This window comes from Oryctolagus cuniculus, chromosome 18, assembly GCF_964237555.1.
Source record: "Oryctolagus cuniculus chromosome 18, mOryCun1.1, whole genome shotgun sequence".
Classification (NCBI taxonomy): domain Eukaryota; kingdom Metazoa; phylum Chordata; class Mammalia; order Lagomorpha; family Leporidae; genus Oryctolagus; species Oryctolagus cuniculus.
The window spans coordinates 21,643,513-21,669,318 of NC_091449.1; the positions used below are offsets into that span (position 1 = coordinate 21,643,513).

The 25,806-nt window shown below is 55.8% G+C and overlaps 1 protein-coding gene across 1 annotated transcript in view; it reads right to left on the minus strand.

The window, feature by feature from the left end:
* The window catches only part of PEPD (peptidase D), a 113,558-nt gene that overhangs the window by 75,593 nt on the left and 12,159 nt on the right, over positions 1-25,806 (minus strand). Inside the window, exons 4-6 of the mRNA XM_051846721.2 lie at positions 18,999-19,062; positions 12,501-12,548; positions 10,885-10,946 (exon numbers count right to left, since the gene is read on the minus strand). Coding sequence (XP_051702681.1) covers positions 10,885-10,946; positions 12,501-12,548; positions 18,999-19,062 — 174 coding nt within the window. The remainder of the gene's footprint in view (positions 1-10,884; positions 10,947-12,500; positions 12,549-18,998; positions 19,063-25,806) is intronic.

Here is a 25,806-nt window from a genome sequence, read left to right on the forward strand (position 1 = left end):
ATTAATCTACATATACATAAAAATCAATCAACTCCAAGCAGGAGACAGAGTCTCTTGAAAAGCAGAAAAAGAAAGACAACTCATCACATGCCAAGGAGCCTCGGTAAGATTAACAGCTGACTTCTCATCAGAAATGGAGACCAGTAGGCCGGCGCCAAGGCTCAGTAGGCTAATCCTCCGCCTTGCAGCGCCGGCACACCGGGTTCTAGTTCCGGGCGGGGCACCGGATTCTGTCCCAGTTGCCCCTCTTCCAGGCCAGCTCTCTGCTGTGGCCCGGGAGTACAGTGGAGGATGGCCCAAGTGCTTGGGCCCTGCACCCCATGGGAGACCAGGAGAAGCACCTGGCTCTTGCCTTCGGATAGGCGCGATGCACCGGCTGCAGCGCACCGGCCGCGGCGGCCATTTGAGAGTGAACCAACGGCAAAGGAAGATCTTTCTCTCTGTCTCTCTCTCTCACTATCCACTCTGCCTGTCAAAAAAAAAAAAAAAAAAAAAAAGAAAGAAAAAAGAAAAAAAAAATAAATGGAGACCAGCATGCAATGGGAGGACACAGTCAAACTGGAAGTAAAAAATAAGGTCGACCACGAATTCTACATGAAGTATAGCTATGCTTCAGAAGTGAAAGAGAACTAAAACGCTGTGGATAAGTAAAATCTGAGAGAATTCACTGTTAGCACACCTACGCTCAGAAATGCTACAGGGACTCCTTCAGACTGAGAGGAAGGGCTCTGCGAACTAATCTGCACCCACCTGAAGGGAAAGGGTGCTAGTAAAGGCAATCACACAAGAAAATACATGGGTACATGGGCTCAGGTCTCAGCTCTGCTTCTGATTCGGCTTCCTGTAAATGCGCCTCCTGGGAGGCAGCAGGTGATGGCTCAAGTACTTGGGTCCCTGCGCCCATGTGAGAGACCCAGGATTGAGTTCCTGGCTCCTGACTTCAGCCTGGCCCATTCCTGGCTGTTGCAGGCATCTGGGGAGTGAACCAGTGGAAGGAAGATAGCTCTCTCGTTCAACTAAATCAATAAATCTTTGTCTTTCAAATAAATAAAAATTTTAAAATAAATATTTATGGCCTTGGATTAGGCAATGATTTCTTAGCTATGACACCTAAAGACAAGCAATGAAAGAAAAATATGTAAGCCAGATTTCATCAAAATTAAAGACTTGGGCTGGTGCTGTGGTATAGAAGGTCAGGCCTCTGCCTTCAGTGCCTGCATCCCATATGGGCACCGGTTTGAGTCCCAGCTGCTCCACTTCTGATCCAGCTCCCCGCTAATGCACCTGGGAAAGCAGCAGAGAACGGCCTAGGTGCTTGGGCCTCTGCACCCATGTGGGAGACCTGGAAGAAGCTCCTGGCTCCTGGCTTCAGCCTGGCCCAGCTCAGGCCATTGCAGCCATTTGGGGAGTGAACCAGCAGATGGAAAGTCTCTCTCTTTCCCTCTCTCTCTGTAACTCTGCCTTTCAAATAAAAAATAAATAAAATAAAGATTTTTCTGTATCAAGAAGGTAAAAAGACAACTCACACATGGAGAAAATTTTTGTAAGTCACGGAAATCTAGTACCTGAAATATGTAACCTAGTAACTGAAGAATAAAAAGGCTAATAACCCAATTAGGAAATGGGCAAATGATCTGACTAGAAACTTCTCCAAAGAAGATAATCACTGGCCAAACAGCACAGGGAAAGATGCTCAACATCAGACTTCAGCAGAAAAACCACAATGAGATATTACTTCACAGCCACTTGGATAGCTGTAATAAAACAGGCAGATAATAACAAGTATTGGGGATGATGTAGAGGAATTAGACCTGTAGGCAATGTGTACAGATGCAACTTTTTGAGAATAGTTTAGCAGTTCTTCAAAAAGGTTAAAGAGTTACCACATGACCCAGGGATTCCACTCCCAGGTGTGTACCCAAGAGAACTGAAAGCAACTGTCCACACAAAGACATCTACATTAATGTTTGTAGCAGCAACATTTGTAACTGCCAAAAGGAGGAAGCAACTCAAATGTCAATCAGTTGATGAAGGGCCCACTAAAATGAGGTATATAGACATAGAAAAGAATATTTCAGCCATAAAAAAATGAGCCAAGCACTGATTCATGCTATAACCTGGATGAACTCTGAAAACATGCTAAGGGGGTTGGCACTGAGACACGGCAGGTGTCAGTGGGGATGCCAGTGTTCCATTTCAGAGTACCAGTTCAAGTCCCAGCTTCCCTGCTTCCAGTCCAGCTTCCTAGTAATGTGCCTGGGAGGACAGCCGATGACGGCCCAAGCACTTGGATTCTTGCCACCCATGGGAGAGACTCAGATGGAGTTCCTGGTTCCTGGCTTTGGCCTGGTCCAGCCCCAGCTGTTGCAGCCATTTCAGGAGTGAATCAATATATGGAAGACCTCTCTCTTTCTGTCTCTTCCTCTCTCTGTCACTCTGCATTTCAAATAAATAAATACATCTTAAAAAAAAAAAAAAAGTGGAGTCGGTGCATTGGCATAGTAGACTAGCCCTCTGCCTAAGGTGCTGGCATCCCATATGGGTACTGTTTTGTGTCCCAGCTACTCCTCTTCCAATCCAGCTCTCTGCTGTGGCCTGGGAAAGCAGTAGTAGATGGCCCAAGTCCTTGGGCCCCTGCACCCACATGGGAGACCCGGAAGAAGCCCCTGGCTCCTGGCTTTGAGTCTGCCCAGCTCTGCCTGTTGCAGCCATTTGGGGAGTAAAACACTGGATGAAAGACCTTTCTCTCTGTCTCTTCCTCTCTCTGACTGTAACTCTACCTCTCAAATAAGTAAATAAAATCTTTAAAAAATAACAACCCACCATGGTAGGGGCCAGCACAGTGGTGCAGTGGGGTTAAGCCGAGACATCGGCAGCCCATATGAGCTCCAGTTAGAGTCCTGGATGCTCCACTTCCAATCCAGCTCCCAGCTAATGCGCCTGGCAAAGCACCAGAAAATGGCTCAAATGCTTGGGTCCCTGCCACCCATGTGGGAGACCCAGATGGAGTTCAAGGCCCATGGCTTCAGCCTGACTCAGCCCTGGCTGCTGCAACCGTTTGGGAAGTGAACCAATGGACAGAAGATCGATCTCTCTCTCTCTCTGTGTGTGTGCGTGTGTGTGTGTGTGTCTCTTTCTCCCTCTCTCTTCTTTTCCCTCTGCCTTTCAAATAAATAAAATAATCTTAAAAAAAAAAAAAAAAGAAAGAAACATGCTAAGTAAAAGAAGCCAGACAAGAGACCACCTCTTGAATGACTCCACTTACATAAACTGTCAGAGCACACAAATCCAGAGACGGCAGCTGGATTGCTAGTTGCAGGGATCAGGGGAATGCAGACCGAGTGTAAATGAGTACCAGTCTCCTAGAACTGATGGCAGTGACAGCTGCACCACTCTGTAAATACACAGAAACTACTCAATTAACTGCATGTTTTAAACGGGCGAATTGTAAGGTGTGTGCAGGACATCCCAATAAAACAATTGTTAAAAAGTACTGAACTATACATACAAGGAATTTCGCTGTATATAAATTTTATGTCAAATAAAGCTGATTTCTTAAAATTGACAGAACAGAGAGAAACAGATAACCACACGCAGAGTCTGAGATCTGCACATACCTCTCTCTTGCAGTGCTAAGGACAAGCAAACAGAAATCAGGAAAGATGTGGAAGATATGAACAATACAAGTAACCACTCTGACTCAAATGACAGACAGAATGTGACAGCCAACGTGTGCAGAGTGTATACCCTCCTCAACCGTACAGGAAACCGGCAACGTAATGAGCCTACGCTTATGTTTCAACACATTCCAGTGTGTTCAGATTCAGAGACTGTCCACTGATCACAACAGAATTAAACTAGCAATCAGTAACAGGAGCTACAAAAGCAGACTGTTTCGAAACTAAGTAACAGGCTTCTGTGCAGACCCACTGTCCAAATATAAAAATCACAACGAACTTAGAAAAAGAAACATTACCTACAAAATGAAGCCAAAGCAGAGATTAGAGGAAAATGTCTAGCTCTCAACCTGATCTAGTAGGAAAGAACACTGAAATCAACAGTCTGGCTGCCATCCCAAGAATGCCACTTTCTTCTTCCTCAAGAAGATGGAGGAAAAATAAATAAAACCTACAAAAATTAGGAGGAAAAGTAAAAGGGCAGAAATCAATGAAATAAAAAGCAAACATTAAGAAAAATCCACGAGGCCTGTGCTGTGGTGCAGCAGGTAAAGCCACTGTCTGCAATGCTGGCATCCCATAGGGCGCTCGTCCAAGTACCAGCTGCTCCACTTCTGATCTCTCTCTCTGCTATGGCCTGGGAAAGCAGAAGATGGCCCAAGTCCTTGGGCCCCTGCACCCACATGAGAGACCTGGAGGAAGCTCCTGGCTTCAGATTGGCACAGCTCCAGCTGTTGTGGCCATCTGGGGAGTGAATCAGCAGATGGAAGACCTCTCTCTCTCTCTCTCTCTCTCTCTCTCTCTCTCTGCCTCTCTGTAACTCTGCCTTTCAAATAAATAAATAAATCTTCAAAAAAAAAAAAAAAAGAAAAGAAAAGAAAGAAAGAAAAATCCACAAAGCCAACAGCTATTCTTAGATACGATGACATACTTGAAAAGGTGACCCCAGAAGACAAAAAGGTTGGGTCAGGGTACATCCCTGGTAGGAGAGAGCTACGTGTGACCCAGAGCTCAAGTAGTGAAGGAAAGACATAGCCCAGCACAGGGTGGGCCTCAGCAGAGAGGCCTTGGTAGGCCTCCCACCCCCTGCATACCAGCGCTCATCCACGTCAGATCAGGACAGGCACACACGCAAGGGACTCCCTATGGCCACCTCATTTCCGGCATCTGACAACAACTGTCTAGTACCATCACGTGAAGCCGGCAGCCATGCTCCTGGCTAAGTCAGCCGAACGAGGGCAGGGACAAGAACACAGAAGATTCCAGCTCTCTGAGACTTTCGGGATTCCTAACTACACCAACAGGACTACTTGATTCAATGTCAAACACGATGCGACAGAAATCAAAGCCCTGCTTGTAAAACACCCAGGAGACTCCACGCAGCAGTGTGGTCTAGGGTGAAGCACAGAGCAGCAGACAACATAAATCAAGACGACAACAGATGCAGCCTCCCATTTTGCCAAATGTCACTGCGACCTTAGGAAGAGCAACGGCCTATCTACTCGACAGACACAGCAGCAGAGCTTCGCCTTACACAATGTGGGAATGTACACAGGTAGCAGGGAAGTGACTCAGCACAGACACTGAGAAACTCACAGGTGGACCCAGCGGCCCAGCAACCCCACTAGAGTCTTTTCCTCTGTGCCCTGCAGCACTGCCACAGAATCAACCTGTCCTCCCATGATGCGTGTCCTGGTGCTTCGCTGCTCTTAGGATCAGTAAGCAGACTAAGGGTCACTGGCACCCAAAAACTGCAACAGCACAGTAGTTGAGACGGCTAAGTGACTGGCAGGTGGTCGTGGGGGACAAAGGGCTGATTCACACCCTGGGCAGGGAGGGGTGGGACCACAGATTTCATCACGCTAGTCAGAATGGCCTGCAAATTGAAAATGTACGCATTGTTTATTTCTGGAATTTTCCATTGACGCTTTCAGACCATGGCTTTTCAGTACTATAACAACTACCTAAAGGAAGCTATTCAGGAAGAAAGGTCATTTTGGTTCACAATTTTGGAGGTTCACAGTCCAAGATCAGGCAAGCCTCCGTTGGTTGGTTCACCGGTCAGATGAGAGCAGAGCAAGGCAATGGTGGAGTGCAGTGTGTGTGCAGAGGAATGGGCAAGCCAGCATGCAGAGCCCGACCTGGCTTTCACAGCCAACCCTGCACAGAGACATTCTGCGCACACGCCCCCGGTGGCCTCAGGACCTCCTTCCAGCCCCACCTTCCTGATACCATAACTGCAATAAGTTTCCACTCTTCACGCCTTCAGTGTGTGACTTTGGGATTTCATTTTCTGCAAGAGTTCAGGAACCATATCCCATGCAAACTGTAGCACTGACCGTGGGTAGCTGCAAACTGCAGGCAGTGAAACTGAGGCTAAGAGGGGGCTTCCGTACATGCACCCCACACAGGCACACAATTGCAGATGTACACACAGAGGCCCACACACGTTCAGAGAGGCATAGATTCAGACATACACAAAGATCCACACTCAGAGAGACACGGGCATGTGCAGACCAATGCAAATACACACTCAGATCAAGAACACGCTCAGACACACAGATACACACAGAAGGCTCCAAGACAGTGGAAAGCCTTGATTCTGGGTATTGTGAAATGTGGGTGATTTGGGTAAGTGAAATTTGGGTGTTGTTGCTTCTACGTTGGCTGGTGTATTCTATAATAAACATGTATTAATTGTGTAAAAATAACAACAAAATCCCACCAGGGCCTGTGAGGGTAGGAGGCTATGCTGGAAGCAGAGAACAATTTCCTGGTGGGCCCTAAATGAGAGGCAGGCAAAAAAAGAGTGAGAGAGCACTGTAGGACCGGTGTGGCGGCACAGTGGGCTAAGCCACCATTTTGATGCTGGCATCCATTCTGGAGTGCTGGTTCAGGTCCTGGCTGTTCTGCTTCCAGTCCAGCTCCCTGCTAATGTACTTGGGAAAGCAGTGGAGGATGGCCCAAGTGCTTGGACTTAGGCCCAAGTGCTTGCACTGGCCTGGCACAGACCTGGCTGTTAGTCATTTGGGGAGTGAACCAATCCCCCCCCACCACGCTCTGCCTTTCAAATCAATTAAAAAAAGAGTGAGCAGTGTGGTCCCAACCCCCTGCCCCCCGGCCTCTGCCTTCCCCCATGGAGTTTCTTACATGATAAACAGAGGCAGTACCCAACCCCCAGCTCTGCCCCCCAGCAAGGGGGCTGGGTCAGGCTCTCAGCTCTTCAGGGTCCCTCCCCTCATGCAGATTTCCAGGGGCCAATTACAAAGTCAATCCTAAATATTAACTCGATATGTAAGCTAACAGTAACCAGAAAGCCACGGTCCCCAAACCACAAATTGTCATTTTGCTGTAACTGTCAAGTTTTAATAATGTCCCTCTACTTCTTGGGCTTTAAAATTCCCATCTTTGAATATTAATATTCCTGCATTAACAACCCCCAGATTCAGCATTTCATATTTAACTGCTTATTTAAATGGAATTAATTTGTAACCAATTGTCTTCAACTATGCAAGGCAATTTAAGTCAATGCCAAAAGATAAGAAATATGCTTTTCCTGAATAGCCGGCTGATGTAAAATATCGACCTTCTTTCTCCCGCAGACAATGGCATGAAAGAGAGTCCTCTGCGACTCACTGTCCCCGTCCAGGGCTCCCAGGCACAGATGCTGCCTGTCCCATGCCAGGAGGGCACCCCTTTCAGCACTGCATCCTTGACAGACAGGGGGCCTCCGGTCAGGCCACGTGGCCACCCGTGGCCAGCTCTTCCTATTCACAGTTAATCATCCTGTCTGGGGAAAATGTGTCCTACAATCTACTTTTGCAGATGCAAAAAGACCGGCCATGTCTGACTTTGCTCCCAGCCTGCAGGAGCAGAGTGCTCCAGGCAGCCTCAGAGCCTGCCCTCTCCCCTGCCCACCTCAGCTGCCCCGGGCCCCTGCCCAGCACCCTGACTCGTGCTTCTCAGGGCCTGACAATGAGCACCTGCTCCCCGCCTTGTAACCCACCCTCCCACCAAAGCCCGCAGTGAGACTTCCTCCTCCCACCCTCTTCCCGGGGCTTGCACATGCCAATCACAGCCTGAGCCAGGCCCCACGCTCAGCACAAGGCTTCCACAGACTGCCCCTGCCTGCTCCCTTTTCCCCAACACAACCACACTAAGCCTCACTCCTTGGTGAGTCCGGTGGCCCTAGGCAACCTATGTGTCTACAACACCAGCCCATCTCTGCACACACACACACCCCCCCTTCCCTTTGTCCCTATCCTGCAGCCCCACAGCTGCAAGATTCAGGCACTCCCTGCTGTAGGCAGAAGGTGGTCTGGCCCTGAACTGGGGAGGCTGAGGGAGGTCAGAGGCCAAGGCTGAGCCCACATGGGATGGCCCTTGAGGGAGACAACCCAAGGAATGATGTTTAGAGAGAAGGTCACAGGCCAAATGGCCAGCTGGAACGGGGCCCAAAGTGTCCGGGATGGGTGACCAGGTGAGGCCACTGTTCTACCACAAGCCCCTCCTCCCCATAGGCCAAGGGATTAAGCAGGGCTGGGACGCCCCCCGCCCTGAGCTAACCCAGAGGCCAAACATGAACTTCTGTTGAAGTGGGAGGTCAGTCAAAGATCCAAGACGGGCGGGATCTCAGAGACCTTTTAAAGGGTCAAAAATAACAGCTCCGGGAGTAAGGAGCTTCGTCAGGGCAGCGAGAGGCACCCGGGGACAGAAGAGTCGAGCACTGGAAAGTAGGACGACAGCAAGATTCATCTTGCTTAGAAAACAGGCTATTATTGTCTCCAGCCAACAGCCGGGGACGCACTCGGCAGGAGGGCGAGCACAGTCACCGAGCCGCAGTGGCCCTCGAGGACAAGGCCTCTCCCCGCCCGGCTGGGAGCCAGGAGGTGGAGGGCAGAGGTGCTGCCAGCCCGGAAGGGTGGGTGGGAGGCAAGGATTTGAGCTGCACCTGGATCCCAGGAACACAGACATGGCCTTCCGCAAGGAGCAGCTGGGGGCAACATGAGGCAGAGCCCGGGCCCAGGTCGGGGCGGCGGCAGGCAGGAGGAGGAACCCCTGAAGGTGGAAAGGGGGCACAGTGCGAGGACAGGAAGGGGACGGGGCCTCGAGGGGGGACCGAGGAGGGGAGGGAGCACGAGCTGGGCAGGGGACCCCACAATAGAGAGACGGAGGCAAAGCTCTCATCTGCAGCATGTCAGCCAAGTCAGAGGCCTCGGCCAGCAACAGGGCCACCCAGCACTGGACATGGAGGGCGGTCCTCGGCCCAGCTCCCGAGGCGAGGGGCCTGGCAAGCGCCCCTCATCAAGGCCTATCTGCAATGGGTTGTAGGTTGGGAAGCTCCTGGAGAGATGGTGCCACAGCGTGCAGGCCCCTGGCTCTCTGCAGTCTCCAGAGCCGAGTGGGTGGGGGTGGGGGATGCACAGCGGGCTCCTTCCTGTGGGCTCTTGGCAGGGGTCACAGGGACTCAGCGGAGCAAGGGGCTGGGACCTGCTTGCTAGAGCAGAGGCCAGATCATGGCAGGAAGTCCTCCAGGGGGGCAGGACCAGGCCTCTGCTCCTTGCCACCAACACTACAGTGACGGGGTCCCCATCTGCCTCTCTGGGGAACCTGGATAGGGCAGCCAGCAGCCCTGCTTCAGGGCCATTGAGCTCTCATCCAGAACCACACCCACCATACCACCCACAGGGCCCAGACCTGGGGGCAGCTCAGTATTCCCTGTGGCAGAGACCCCCGGAGGGGACGAGCAGAGACCCCATAGCTGAGAAGCCCACAGCTCGCTGACAGCCAGGCATCAGCAATCCTCAAGTATACCTGGCCCACTGCACAGACGGGGAGACTGAGGCCAGCATGCCAACGGAACTTGAATGGGGTTGGCTTCCGGGTACTGGTCTACGCAGCACCCAGGCTCTGGGTGAGCACAGCCTCCTTGTCCCCACAACAGGTCCAAGCAGGGTCTGATGTGTGCACTCAGAAGGCAAGTGAACTGCCAAGGTCACAGAGCAGGTCAGCAAGGGGGCCACAAGGCAGAGACCCAAGCAGAGGCCGCAGAGACATCCTGTGGTGGCGGTCAAGATGGGTGAGCGCCAGCCGGCAGCTGCAGGGCTGGGCTACACGGGGAGGCCTGGCCCAGGCAGCAGCCGCTGGGCCCACATCCCTCCCAGGACCTGGGGAGAGACGGCGGCTCCACGGCCAGCATTTCAACGAGCCGGGCTGATCGCTTGGGGGATCTCCCGAGGGGACATGGGGATCTGTGCAATGAAAAGACGCCAAGCTGACAGTGGCCCGCCTGCCCCATGGCTCTCCCTGCTGGGGGGCGGGCTGATGCATAGTGATGAGCTCGTAATCCTCCCTAATCACCCCTGCATCACACGCGCAGAGTCCCCTGGCTCAGCTCATACATAATTATCAAGCACTTCCTCCTCCGTCACTGCCCCATGCAGCAAAGGACAACAGAGGACGCCGCAATCGTGGAGAAGGCGTGGCAGGGGAGGGGCTGGGGCCCAAGGCTGTCCCCTGCGCCCACCCCATCCACACTGGGGGAGCAGGGGTCTCCCCTTGAGGGATCTTCTGCTGCAGCATCATTCCGGCAACGCAGGCCCAAGTTGCCCAGAGCCAGTCTCCGGCCAGCCCAGGGGTCACGCGCACACCGGCAGGCAGCACTCTCGGGAGCCAGCGGGCGGAAGTGAAGAGAAGCAGGAAACGCTGCTCTTTAGGTTACTCTTCCAGGGGCCAGCACTGTGGCGTGGCAGGTTAAGCTGCTGCTTGTCATGCTGGCACCCCTTTTGGGAGTGCTGGTTCCAACCCTGGCTGCTGCACTTCCAACCCAGCTCCCTGCTAATGTGCCTGGGAAGGCAGCGGAAGACGGTCCAAGTCCTTGGGCCCCTGCCATCCCATGGGAGATCCTGATGGACTTCAGAGCTCCTGGCTTCAGCCTGGCTCAGTCCTGGCTGTTGTAACCATTTAGGGAGTGAACCAGAGAATGGAAGACCATTTTCTCTCTCTGTGTCTCTCCCTCCCTCTCCATCCCTCTGCCTTTCAAATAAATAAATAAATCTGGGAGAAAAAAAAAAGAAAAAATCATTTTTCTAAACACGTCCTCGCACTCTCCTGTAGAATCCTCCTGTCTGCGTATTTCGCATCCCGTGGAGAGACGCGAGCTGCTACACGACAGAGGAAGACTGTCCCCAGGGGCCCCGGGACTCACTTGCTGATGCCCTCGAAGGAGGCCTCCCTGCACACGCTGCCGCTGTCCGTGTTGACGCCGCGCTGGGGAGAGAGGGGGACGTTAGAACACAGACATGTCACTCAGGAGCCACGGCGGGGATGGGGGGTCCCTCAGCCTGCACAGGAGGGCCTGTCTCTTGCAACCAGGCTCAGGACGGGTAAGAACAAGCAGCCCCCACACCAGCCTGGCACAACTGTCCCTCCCACCGTTCCCAGCCAGGTGATTCTGAAACAATCACAAGGACAAGGACAGGGACAAGCCTGCTACAGCTTGAAAGGGAGAGGAAATGGGGGCACCAAACCCCACAGTGTCTCAGGTGCACAAGGCCTCATCTGGCGACACTTTGCTGACACCAGCCAAGTCCTTCAGGCACTGGTGGGGACTAGACAGGAAGTGGGCCACTGCCACCACGGCTCTGCTCCAGCCAGTGATCTCCGTCACACGCACACCCTGGACTAACAGCAGCCCCCATACTGCGGGCTCCTCGATTCAACCAACTGCAGATGCAAAGCATTCAGGACAAAAACCGTATCCGTGCTGACCATGTCCCTTTGTTCCTGGCCACTATTCTCAAAGCAATACAGTGTGACAACCTTCTACGTAGCATTTACGTGGCACTGGGCATCCTAAGTAACCTGCAGGTGATTTCAAGTACACAGGAGGTGATTTCAAGTACACAGGAGGTTACAGGCAGGTACAACGCCATTTCACAGAGAGGACCTGAGCATCCAAGGTCAGTGGCATCCATGGGGGTCTCTGGAACTAACCACTTGCAGGTGCCAAGGGACGACTGGGGTCAAAGCCAGCCCTTCCTGGAACTGGGGTGGAGCCGGTTTGGGCAGGATTGCTGACAGCTGGCCTCAAGCTCCCACCCTTTTCCTGTGTGGAGAGTCCAAGCGGAACTCAGACAGGAATGGAATGGAGACCAACACCCCAGGGAGGCAAGGCGTGGTAAATCAGCGCTTCTTCTGTCTCTAGAACTGCAGATCAGCATCTAATGCACACTCAAACAGAGCTCACGGGTCCATCTCTGACCGCAGCATCTACCACAGCCATAGGACAGAAGCAGTGCTCGGGAAAACACACACAAGAACTATTGCTGTGAAATCAATCCACAGAGGAGAGAAGCAGGATAGTGGATACACTCCACACACGAAACTCTCAAGGTCAAAGAAGGGCAACAGGCATGCTGCTTCACGGAGATGAGCCCCGGCCCTGAGCCCACCGCAGCGCCAGGAAGCCGCCCTGCAACCCGTACAGCCCAGCTACACGCAGGCACACAACAGGGGTGTGTCTTTCAAATTCTAGCACCACACAGGAGACAAGGGGGCGGGAGCAAACCAGCTCAGCCTGATGCAGACCCATCTTCCAAGCAGAGCTTTAACCCCTGGAGTGGATGTGGGGTCTTGTCTGCCATGACCTCGTCACACAAGGACCCAGCCCTGGACGCGGCAAGGAGGAGTGGCCACTCATCACTGCTGACCATTCCTCTCGCTTCCAGTACAGCTGCAGCCTGGGCAGGGGCAGGTGGTTTCCCCAAACCTCCCCCCACCCCAGTGCCAACCCTGCCCAGCCCCCCGCCCACAGCCACTTACCAAAGTGAGGAGGACGGAAGGGTTCCGTGATGTCAGGATGCTGGCGATCTGAAAGGGCACATAGGAAAACCCGCTTGAGAGCAACCCTGAACTCCGAAGGCCATGCCCGCCCTCCGTCACCCACAGCAATGGTGCCCATCTGCCCAGCGGGTCCTTGGAATGGCCTGTTCCATTTACTACAGATGAGGGAGCTGAGGCTTACAGAGCAGAGGGAGTCACACTCAACCCGGCACGCCTCCCGCCACTCGGCCTGCCTCCAGATCACCAGGCAGATCCCGGGCTCCAACAGCGGCCTCTGCCTCTGCGGCCCTGCCAAGCCCTTCCTGACAGACGGGAACCCCCAGCCTCTTAGGCCAGCTGACGCCGCCCTCCCTGCCCGAGCATCATGCCCCCAGGCCCCAACCCCAGCTCCCCCGTCTTAGCCACTCTGTCCATTTGTACTCAGGACGGAAAGGCCCAGGCCCCTGGGCAGGTTCGCTCCCTCCCTCTGCCCTGCCACACCGGCACTCATCAATCCTCCTGCAAAGCACCACATTAGCCTTGACACCTGCGAGCCGACCACCCTGCTGGGAGCAATTTCTTCCTCTGCCCACCCCCATCCATCAGCTCCTGCAGACCCCACTGTCTCAGACCACACACACCCCCACCCCCAGGGCAGGGAACAGTCTCCTCGCCATGCCCCGACCCTAAACTCTGATTCTCTCTCTCTCTCTCTGACACCACAGGAGCAGAGTGAGAAAAGACGTGGTGTGGTCTTAACAGCTTGACTGGGCTACCACTAACACACTCTGCACTGCACGTTTGAAGTGAACATTTTGATAAGTTTTGACGTTTGCATATAAACCTTTTTTTAAAATAAAAAAAATACAGAGACGCTTCAAGAGAAAAGCTGGAATAAACCAAAAACCATAAAAATAAAATGCACCTGCAGTCCCATCTCCAGAGACTTTTTATCTCTGCACATAAAAACAGAAATCTGTAATGACATTTGGATCATAGGAATTACATGCTTCACTTGTTTCCTGTCATTAAATATTCTTCAAACACAAATCTGAGCAGCCACTACCACTGGGGACAGAAACTGTCCACCGCATCTCCGATCCCGGCCTGTGCCGGGTGTCGTACACACATCGTCCCCAATCCACCCGTGACGATGCTGCGCTGAATACCCACATCACAGAACAGGAAGGCTTACGGGTCGGCGGACTCCACCAGGTTCACACTGAAAATATGGCAAAAGCCCGGATGTGAACCTCTGGCTGCACAATCCTCTCTCTTAACCGGCACAGGAGAACGTGTTCAGGCGTTCCTGTACTGGCCACTTCATTCTAATGATTGCTTACTGTTGACGATGCTGTGAGGAACATCCTGGTACATCAGGATCCACGAGAGGTTTTCAACAAGTTCTGGGAGGGGCGTGTGCTGGGCCTGGGGGCTAAGATGCCTGTGTCCCGTATGCGAGTGCTTGCGTTTGGCTCCCAGCTCCAGCTCCTGACTCCAGCTTTCTACTAACGCGGACCCGGGGAGGCAGCGGCGATGGCTCCAGCAGCTGCGTCTCTGCCACCCAAGGAGAGACCTGCACTGGGTTCTGAGCTCCCAGCCTCAGCTGGACCCGATCCTGGCCATCGCAGGCATATGGGAAGTGAACCAGTGGATGGGAGCATGCAGTCTCTCACTTTCTCTCTGCCTCTCAAATACATAAATTCATAGATTTATAGAAATGTGTATTATGAAGAAACTCCATATGCATTTCCAAAATTGGGGGCATCAAAATAAACCTATCTTTTAATTCCATGTTTCCACAAACTGCATAAAGTACTTTCTGATTTCCTTAAAATTAAATTTCTTAAAAAAAATGTTATTTCCAGGGCCGGTGCTGTGGTGTAGTTGGTAAAACCACTGCCTGCAGTGCCGGCATCTCATATGAGCACCAGTTCGAGTCCCAGCTGCTCCACTTCCAATCCAGTTCCCTGCTGATGGCCTGGGAAAGCAGTGGAAGATGGCCCAAGTCGTTGGGCTCCTGAACCCACATGGGAGTCCCAGAAGAAGCTCCTGGCTCCTGACTACAGATCTGCCAGCTCTGGCTAGTGTGGTCATTTGGGGAGTGAACCAGTGATGGAAGACACCTCTCTCTCTCTCTCCCCCTGCCTTTCAAATAAATAAATAAATCTTTTTAAAAAAATGTTATACATACACACACACACACACACACACACTGGTCAAATCTGACCTGGACTGCCACGTCAAAAGCCACACAGCAGGTCAAGCTGTGCAACAGCCAGCGCTCAGTGGCTGCTGCGGGGATGCGGGTCCAGAGCCGGTCCCACAGGCTGAGCGCTGCACCCAAGAAAGGCTCAGCTGAGTCCCCGCCTCTCCCTCAGCCCCTCCTGCAGGAGGGGGCGGCCCGTTAAGGGAAACAGAGCCGCCGGTGGGGGCCCTGGGTGTGTTGTTTCGCAGACACGAAGGTCTGCATTCATCAGCATGGAACGGCTCGTCAATTACGGCTGCAGAATCAGAGAGTGAAAAGGCACTTGGGGATTGTATCTGCTATTGTCCTTGGGAGAGAGGAGCAGGATAACAAATGTGCGAGCTGATGGTTTTCTCCCCGCAACGACTCTCCGACGTGCTGCTTAGGAATAATGGAGGGGCAGGCGGCCCTCGCCGCGCCACCTGATACACAGGCCGATTGCGGCTGCGAGTCCTGGCAGGGCAACGTCTTTGATGGATCACGATGGCCTGAGTGGGCCCCATCACCTCCGAGGCGGCAGAACCCTGCCTGGCCTGGCAGCTCCGTCCGCCCTTCCCATGAAGACCCAGCAGCACTGTGCTCTCAGCACACCCCGGTCCTGTGCCTCAAAACTAAGGGAACACAACGGGGCTGTGTGTCGCTGGCACAAACGCAGTCCTCCCCCACCCCCACCCCACCCCACCCCCACACTGCATGGCGCTATCATGGCGCTTCCACAGAGCCTGGCCAACAGGGACCCCTCCACTCCCACAAACATGGGCAGCATCGACTTCCCAGGCAGCTGGGCCCATCGGGCAGGTCAGGCTAGGTGGGCGCCAGCAGGAAGCATCAGAGGCCTGGGCCTGGGTGGTGTGGCTACACCCCTGGGGACCATCAGAGTCTGGCCACGCCCCCTGAACCAGGGCCACTCTTCACAGGGTGCGGATCCAAAGACAGAGGCACACTCGCGTCCTGGCCAGCGTGGTTGAGGAAACCCACAAGGCTGCCGAGGGCCGGGCATCCCCCTGCGAGCAAGAAAGCTCTGGAAAACAACTCACGCTCCCGAGCGGTCTCGGAAAACCGCAGGCAGCGCACACGGGCAGCCGGCAAGGCCTTTGAAATTCTGAGTGTGTTCTGGAAATGGAGATACCAGAAAACGTCCTGATCTGGATGCGCAGCCAGTCTTCCACGGTCGGAGCGCCTGGCAGACCGGGGGCCGGCAGTCCTGCAGAGCGGGTGCCCTGCCAGGGGCTGTCACTCCCTGCCATCACCAAGGCCGCCCTTCACACTGAAGATGCCTCTATTTCGCCATATCCAGCCCAGTTCCCCTTCCCACCCCCCACCCCCAGAGATCAGTCTCAACAGAGCTGCGTCTTCCCTAGATCCAAAACCAAAAATGGGGCCAGCGCTGTGGCGTACAGGTAAAGCCCCCGCCTGCAGCACCGGCATCCCTTATGGGCACCAGTTTGAGTCCCGGCTGCCCCACTTCCAATCCAGCTCTCTGCTATGGCCTGGGAAAGTAGTGAAAGATGGCCCAAGTCCTTGGGCCCCTGCACGTGCACAGGAGACCTGGAGGAAGCTCCTGGTTCCTGGCGTCAGATCAGCCCAGCTCTGACCATTGCAGCCATTTGGGGAGTAAACCAGCAGATCTCTCCCGCTCTGCCTCTGCCTTCTGTAACTCTGTAACTTCTGTAACCAAAATACCAGAGAGCGGCCAGAAGGACCCTGACTCATCCATCAGCTAAGTCCTTGAGGCAGGACCCCTTGCTGGCAGGAGCCCTGGAGGGCCAAACCCCAGGGGGAAACAACACCAAGAAGCAGTTTAAGGAGGCGGGAGACACAAAGGCACTTCAGAGTGACACAGTGAAAACTAGTATTAAAAGTTTATTTCGGGCCGGCGCCACGGCTCACTAGGCTAATCCTCTGCCTGCGGTGCCGGCACACCGGGTTCTAGTCCCGGTCAGGGTGCCGGATTCTGTCCCAGTTGCCCCTCTTCCAGGCCAGCTCTCTGCTGTGGCCCGGGAGTGCAGTGGAGGATGGCCCAAGTGCTTGGGCCCTGCACCCCATGGGAGACCAGGAGGAGGCAACTGGCTCCTGGCTTCAGATCGGCGCAGCACCGGCCACAGCAGGCATTTGGGGAGTGAACCAATGGAAGACCTTTCTCTCTGTCTCTCTCTCTCTCTCTTACTGTCTATAACTCTACCTGTCAAATAAATTTTAAAAAAAGTTTATTTTGAGAAGCCAGTGTTGGGGTACAGCAGGTTAAGCCTCCACCTGCGACACTGGCATCCCACATGAGTGCTGGATTGAGGCCCAGCTGCTCTATTTCCAATCCAGCTTCCTGCTAATGTGCCTGGGAAAGCAGCGGAAGATGACCTGAATGCTTGGGCCCCTGCACCCATGTGGAGACCTGAATGGAGTTCCTGGTTCCTGGCTTCAGTCTGGCACGGCCACAGTTGTTGTGGCCATTTAGGGAGTGAACCAGCAGATGAAACATCTCTCTTCCCTGTTGCCCCCGCCCCTCGCACTTTCCCTCCCTCTCTCTCACTCTGCCTTTCAAATAAATGAATAAATCTTTTTTTAAAAAAAAAAAAAGTTTAATTTACAGCAGAAAAAATTTGGAAATCCATGCATACTCATATACCTTGCAAGTGTCAGAAACAAAGTCAAAATCAAGAGCAAGCAGGTCCCTTTCTCTCTCGTACTCAGAAATAAGGCCAAGGGACCGGTGGCCTCATGTAGGCCTGCGAGTGAGTGTTCAGTCCACTGCAAATCCTATGCCCAACACAGGGTACTAACAGACTGCTGGATGCTGAGTCTTAAATGCTTGGTACCAAACTCCCAACACAGAGGCCCCTCCAGGATCCAAACAGGAAAGAGGCATTGGAGAAACGGGCCCGTAGGTGCGAGGGTGCCCCTTCACGAGGCGTCCTGGGGCAGTGGCTGCTCTCCCACGCACTCCCTCCTGTGCCTGGCCTGCCAAGGTCAGCCCTGGTCTCACCCTCCTCTGATGCCCCACATGTCCCTGTGCCTGGGCAGAGAGGAAGGAACTGCAGCAGGTCTTTGAGACAAATGCCAGACAGAAAGGAACAGGTCAGAACCCAGCCAGTGTCCACAACGTCTACTGCATTCAGGGGAAGGGCACCGGTGTGGACCAGAGTCAGCAAGGGATTACCTGAGCAGGTGCTGGCCCTGAAGGATGGGGCGCGGTGGAAATGGCATCCCGGAACAGCACAGCCTTGTGTCTGCCTTGGTCAAGGTGAGCTGCCTGCCTGGAGCAGGCTGGCCCAGGTCCCTGATGCCAGGACAGACCATCGCTCACAGAGCCGCGTGTCCGGCCAGGGTCAATGGGAGCCTGCCTCTCACCTGGTACTGGCACCCTGACATAGGCTGAGTCCTGCAAAGTGGGAGGGGAAAGGGGACTGGCTTGGCCCCCAGCTGGTGGTTCCACTGGCCACTACCTCACTACCTCCCTGGCTCGAGTGTGCACACACTTGACCTGCCTGGGGACATGCGACATTCGGCTATGGGTGCCCCGTCCACTGAACTTTGCCAGGCCAGGGCTGGACCTCCAGTATCAGGCCCTGACTCCTGCGGGTTCCACATTCCACCCAGCATGATGTGCACAGAATGTGGGCTTGTGATGGTGCCCAGGCACAGAGGAGCTGCAGCGTTAGGGACCTTGTCACTTGGGTCACTTACACTACAGGGCTCCTGGGCGCGCTCTAACCTCTGCCGAGCCCCACCCTATCAGTGCAGCCCCTTTCACCTGCTTGGACTCAGGACAGATTCAAAACCCCAGGAGGAGAGTCACTCACAACCCCAGACCACATGACACCCACAGGACAGCCACGTGGGAAATGGATTCAGGACAGCGGGCCTCCTACTGCACTCTATCGCACAGACCTGCACGGCCTGGAGCTCTGCTGACAGCTCTGCCTGAGGGGAGGGCTCCTGATGTGTGAAGACCCAGGCACAGGCCAGGGCGTGACTTAGGTCACACCAGGGCCCCTGCTGCAGACCGGCCTCCGAGCCTCCTCCCCAGCGCATCTCAGTGGCCACAAGCCAGGTCACCACACACTTCCCTCCACTAAGTCACGGGCGCTGTGCAAGCAGAGAAGTGACTTCCTCTGAGGCTGTGCGTTTCCCACCCACCAGAAGCAGCTGGTGGCTGGGTGCTGCTGTCCCTGAAGTCCAGCCAGGCTGTGGCAAGGGGAGGAGGCTCTGGGAAGCCCCGAGCAGCTGGGAGAGAAGAGGCGTCAGCTACTCACCTCGTCTGAGTACTGGACGTCGTCCACGGAGTATTTCTCTTTGAAGTGCTCCTTGGAATGGATCCTCAAAGGCAAACACAGGGATATGCCATGGTCAGGGCTTGGCAATGGCCCGGCACAGCCACCTTCCTGCCCGCCAAACCCAGGCCGTGAAGCCCCAGGACGCTGCCCATCCAAACACTGGCACGGAGTGGGTCTGCCCAGCACAGACTCAAAGACAGAGTCCTGAGCCGCAGTGCCGCCTGAGCCTCACCTGCCTCAGCACCTACCCCCCACCCCCCAGCTCACTTTCACTCCTCTGTGACCCTGGCCACCTGCAGCCAGCAGCTGCAGACAGCGCCCTGGTCATTTCCTCCTCTCCAGGGAGAGCCCGCCCTTCGGAGCAAGAACCAAGCTGCCTCCCAGGCCAGGACAGAGCCTCGTCAAAGGAAAGCTAACGTATTAGCAGCCTGAAGAAGTCAGCATCGGTCTGACAGTGTGATGAGAAAACTGCTCGCTCCTCGCTGGCGAGAAGACCTGGCGCGGACAAGGATGGCCGGCCCTTGCCCGTCCCGTGATGGGCCCCTGGCTGTGGCTGCTGTGGGCAGGCCCCCCCCACGCTCTCGGTGGGCAGATGAGTCAGTGCCGCTGTGGGAGACAGAGCCTACATGCAGAGGACAGTGAATTTCATGGGGGGCCATCGCCAGCCAAGTCCAATGACGCATGCACATGCCACCCCAACCTGGCACGTCATCACGGGGGGATGCAGCCCATCCTCGCCACATGCCCACACGGGCTGTGATCTCAGCGAAGGAAGACTCAGTCGGAAAACAGCAGATGGATCTGGGTTGTGCTTCCTGGGCCCAAGAGGGGTGAGGGGGTGGGAGAGGGCTGCCGGGGGAGGGAGGTGCAGATCCAGCAGGGCAGGACGACACCTTGCGACTCAGAGGTGACCACCTTGATGGGCGAGTCCCTGCATAAGTGTCCTGCGTGCTACTCTCGGCCACTGTGACACAGAAGACCAGCAGCACTGCCCAGGAAACGGAATGCCTGGCTCTCTCTGGTCCTCTGCCATGTCCCTCTCTGCCCACTAAGGTGGCAGAAGCACAGCCCCAGGCCCAGGGGCAGATGGGGTGGCGGGAGAGGTGACGGAGACTGGCAGTGCGGCTCAGAGCTACGCGCAGAGAGCAGAGTTCAGTGCGAGGAGATCCTGGTCACTGCCACCAGGACGGCCCCGCTGCTTCTCCCTTTCGGCCTCTGCAGTGCTTGGCCGGTATCAAGCTCCTGCCATGAATGACAAGTGCTCACTATAGTCACACAGGCTGCCATGTTGGACAGGACTCCGATGAGCCGGCCAAGGTCGGACACCTCCGGGAGCACGGCCTCAAGCAGCTCCGGGACATGAACTGATGACAAGAACCTTGCCTGGGCCCTGGAGGCCTCAGCTGTGGGGCTGGCCCATGTGCAGCCAGCTCAAAGGCAGCACGCACAGCCGCAGCTACTGAGCAGTGCCCAGTTGACCCTGTAGCTGGGTATAAACGCACAAAGCAGAAAAGGGTCAGGACGGAAACAAGGGGCAGGGCTGTCAGCAAACGCGCTGCTGGGCACGTCCACCACGTCCATCTGAGTACCCGGCTGCAGCCCCAACGCCTCGGTCAGTCCCCAGTGCCGCCTCTGGCCCCACCACCTCGTCACCTCCAGCTGTGATAGGTATGGAATGCAAACTCCCATAGACTCTCAAGAAGTACAAAGGCCCTGCTTTTGAGGCCAGCCTCAGGGCCTCCCTACAGAGGGGCATCAGTGGGAGCATCTCACCTTCTCACCCCCTTCCTGCGGGGGACTGACACCTCCCGCCTTGCCACGGGAGGCCACCAGGAATGGTGTCTCTGCCCCTCCTGCCCTCCCTGCACTGAAGCCTCATCAGAGACTTAGGGGACTGGAGGCCTGGGGACGGCTCCACGCGCTCTCTGCTGCCCCAGTGTTGGGAGGAAGTGAGCACAGGTGCCAGCCCACCAAACACCACTTGCCCTGCTCATCGAAGCCAGCTGACCCGGTCCAGCCGGAGTGCAAGCCGGGCCTCTGGGACCGAGACATGCCTCCCTAGCTACAGGCCACAGATGAGACCCGAAGAGCTGCGCGCATCCTCCCTGGCTCTGTGGGTTCTGTTCTTGGACGAAGAGTTCGAATGGTACTTATTTTTCATGTTTTGAGGCCAACTACGGTAGACCTCACTTAAGTGTCACCCTAAGGAATATGGAAGCCAGAGTGCCACATCGTACAGCCTTCAGAGGCCCGACAGCTGAGATCTGGGAGCTGATGGGAAACAGAGTGGCAAGCCCCCTTGTGCCCTGCACAGCTGGCTGATGAAGTCACCACGTGGCCAGGCTGCCCAGGGCCAGAGACGGCCACAGGGCAGGCCTGCACCCTATCCTACCTGGAGCCTGGGGACCGTCCTGGGCAGCTCTCACCAGGCCCCACGGCCCGGGAGCTCCAGGGCCAGGATATTCGCCTGCCAAGTGCAAGGGAGAATTTGAAGGAGAGGCGTTCCCTGCTCAAGGGAGCTCTCATCCTCCAGGGACCGTGGGCCGTGTGGACCTGCTCTGCCAGCGGCTGGGTCCGTGGCTCAGAGCTGACACCCGCTCACTCTGCAGTGAGCGCCAACACCCGGCGTGGGCCTTGGCAGGAAGGAGACGTTAAATTAATGGCACGCAGGGCAGACGCAAAGGAGCCCTCTAGAAAATGAAATTCCAAAGAGCAGGTCTCAGCGGCCAGCTGACCACCTGCCCGCGGTTAATGAATAAGTAATAGGGCCAAATTACAGCAGGCGCCGTCCGCATCCAGGGCCAGAGCTGCCTTCGGCTGCAGACAATGCCACTGCCTTTCATTCCGGGCAGCGCAGCACACGGGAGGAGGCCGCGGGCTCGAGTGCAGGTTGGCAACCATCTCAAGATCTCATCAGGTCGTCACAGGGAAAAGCATGGCTCTCCCAGACAGGGAGGGCGCCCCAGAGCAGCCAAGCAGCGGGAGGGCCACGGCACTGTGGGAGGAGGAGGCCACGGCAGCCCTGGCAGCGGGCCGCACCCGGCTGGGGACTCCGCAATGCCTTGGTGCCCAGGTGTCTGGGGCAGACTGCCAGGATGAGACACCCTTTCCCAGGCAGGTCTGTGCCCCTCGGAGGGCCCCACACCCCACCCCAATCAAAGAGGGAGCCAGGGGAGACCACAGGCCAGGGAGGCCGAGGAAGTCTTGGTCCTTGTGATGCAAGGTATATGGGGAGGGGACAGTGCCATGAACAAGAACACATGCCCCACACCACAAACACACGTGTACCACGATCACTGCACACACACACACACATCTCACACACACACACATACACATGAATCCACTATACACGTGTGCACCCCACAGCAGCTCCCAGACCAAAAGGAGCGGTCCCAGAGCCCTAGAAAGGTTCATTGCTGCCACACAGGCCCCCAGGCAGGCCGAGCAGCTCCTCCCGTGGGCCAGGCCAAGCTGCGAAGCACAGGAGGTCCCCAAACTGGCCCAAAGCCGCTCACCCTCTGTGGGCTCTGAAGCTGCCCAGGGCACTGAGTCACAGAGGCAATTTTCTGCCTACTCAGAGGCCTCCAGATACCACAGCCAAAGCCGCCATTAGCCAAGTCTGATTCTGATGGAAAATGATGGGAAACGCTCACTTATCCAAAAAGCACCATGCTTTTATGAGCAAAGATGCCAAATAAAAACAAGTTAGAGGATTCCCCCCCAAAAAAAAGGCCAGGGGAGAAGAACAGGCTGGCACCAGACTACCCATGGCCCCTGCGCATCTGCACCCCAACAGCAAGGCGGACACTTGACCCAGGAAGCGACAGAGCCTGCAGACGGGGGTGCGGTTTCCCAGGGCAACTCTGAATGGCAGGATCTGCCTGGAGGATTTTCAAAAGCCATCAGATAGAGACTGCAAAGGAAGCCGAGGAGCTGAAGGTCAAACGCTCAGTCTGCCGGGTTTTGATCACAAAGGCCAGGTAATCCCATCAGCCTGGCTCCCGGCGCTCTATTGATTAAGAGTGTCTGCAAGCAGCCACATGCAAGCAGATCCGGCCACTCCCCAGACCCAACCCACCCTTCTCTACTGCCCTCTGACAACCGTGCCTTCTCTCCAGGGGCTGGGGGACAGAGGAGTTTGGACACGGTCAGCCCAGAGCAGAGAAGAGAAAAGCCTGCTGGGGGTGGCTGCCGTAGGACCCTGAGCTGCAGGACATAGGATCCACCTCAAAGCTGTGGGGCCAGAATCCCCCTTGGGACCAAGGCTGCCCTGTCTGCACACGGAGCCTCTTCCACCAGGAACACCCACCTGCAACCCTCAAGGTCACCCAGGGCCCTCTGTCCACGCTAGACAAGGAGCTGGCTCAGCACAGCAGGGCCTGAGCACAGGCAAACTGTTAACAGCCACTCGGAAACCCAGCTGCAGCCAAGGCGCAGGACATTATTCTTGTATTATTGGAGATTACACTCCTGAAAAGCCAACTGCTAACAGCTGTTCCCTGACCAATCAGATCCTGGGGTTTTAAACCCTCAAGTCAAGTGCCATTTGGCTCCCCAGATGGAGGCTGCAGGAGGCACAGTGAGATGCACGCAGATTCAGCCGCTGGACGGCGGGGTCTCTGGGGCAGGACCCAGGCTCTCCATCACAGCCTATATAGGCTGTCCACGCCTGACCCATGTAAGGGTCAGCAGTAGACAGGCAGGAGGCACACTCAGAGCCCCCCACCCCAGGAGCAGAAACTTCAGGTGGGGCCCTGACCAGACCTCCCTGAAGCTGTCTTTCCATCACTGCCCATCCCCGCATCTCAGGTGGGGCCAGTGCCCTGACCGCCGCACCAGCTCTCGAAGCAATGGGACGTCTCCGTGGCATCTGAGCTGGGAGGAAGGGCCACGGCGGGGGTGGGGATGACTGAGAGGGCAGCCAGGTCAGACAGAACTGGGGCTCTGGCCACGCAGGGGCCCCAAGATGCTACTCCTGAGATGTGCCCCCTGTGGAAAGGGCCGAGGCCACAGCTCCCCTTACATCAGCTCTACCCTCAGGTGGAGAGAGGATTCTGGGAGAATTGTCTTCCAGAGGCCAGCTCCAGAAGTCAGGGATTGGGTAGCACAAAACCCAGGCACTCGGTGGAAACCCACTGATCATGGGAATGGACTCTGAAGGTTGGAAACTCCCAGGGCCCCAATGGGCAATCTCCACTCCACGCTGGGAAGGCTCATGTGCACAGGCAGGGCTGGCAGTCAGCCAGGACTCTCCACGTGGGGGACTCTGGGCTTCCTCATGGTGTGGTCCCCAGGGCAAGTGCCCCACGGCAGAGTGCACCTTGTGGTCTGCCCTCTTAGTCATCCGTGCATCAAACCTGTCATGACCGGGGTCACACAGGAGCGAGAAGACATTCCACAAGAAACACTGCTGGCTGGGGCCATTTCTGGACTCATCAATCATCCCCCTGACATCATCACAGCCTCCCCTGGTGTCACAAGTGTAACAACCGTCCCCACAGGGACCACCAGGGAAATGGCAGCCAGTGGGGTCCCACAAGCAGTGTCACTGTCTGTTCACAGGGAAGGAACTGGAGCTCCGGGGACAAGTACACAAGGCCACCAGGCCACAGGACAAGCACAGGTCCCATCACCACACTGCGCCTGACTCCCTTTGTAATGGGGCAGAGGTCGGGACTCTCCAGGGATGGAATCAGGTGGACAGTAACCATCAGGATGGGAAGGCGGCGGTCAGGGGAGGGCCCTGGGGGCTGCTGCCCATTCTCAGCCAAGGCCACCACACCCAGCTGGATCGGGCGTGTCCACTCCCTGCCCTCCCTCCCAAGGGCCAGGCCAGGGAAACATCCCCGGGAGTAACACAGCCTGCTTCTCTTCTGCCACTTCGGCTACCGGCGGAGTCTCTGCAGGCAAGTTCAAGGCCCAGGGCCAGGCCGGGATCCTGCCAGGTGGCCTCGAAGCACCACTGTCACCAGTGTGTGGGCCCGCACCTCTCGCCACAAGGCAGCAGAAGAGCTGCATGGCAGGGCCCACAAGGGAGGCTTGCACTAGGGGCCAGGGAGGAGATGGGGCATGAGGTAGAGGAAGTGGGGCAGCCCCGCGTGGGCCTGCCCTCCACAAGGAGCCCAGCACTGCGGCAGCCAGGCGCCTTGCCACTCGAATCAGCCGCAGCCATGTCAGTTTACCTGGTAATGAGCGTTCTGGGGCGCCAGGCAGCGAAGGCTGCAATTTATACATTAGCCCAGAATAATCGCTCTCCAGGCGGAAATGACAGGCTGGGAGGCAGTGAGCGCTTCGCGGGACCCTCGGATCACCTCGCACGTCCTGGTTAAGTACAGCTTCCGCCTCAGCGCCTGTGAGCAGGCAGCAGGGGCTCCACAGGGGCCCTGGAGCAGCCAGGTGCCACGGCCAGACCTCTGCTCCCTGGCACAGCCCCAGGGCCTCACAGAGGACCCAAGAGAGGCCAGAGGCAGGCGTCAAGTCATCCCCTGCCCATCAGGGGTGGGCCTCAGAGACGGTTCCTCCCCCGACCCAAACCAGCACGTGCCACCCTCACCCCCACCCACGGAGGCCATGCTGGAGTGAGCACCGCTAGGGCCAAAGCCTCAGGCATTTCCCAAAGCTAGAAATTCAGAATTTTGAGATTAGGAAGCCCACCTCCAAGCCAACACTGCCCACCAGCCTGCAGCTTCGGTTCTGCTGCCCCTTCCCAAGCATGGTGCCAGCCTCTGGCTCAGAGCAGCCACCAACGGGCCTGACCACCAGCCCTCCCTCCTGCTACTCTGTC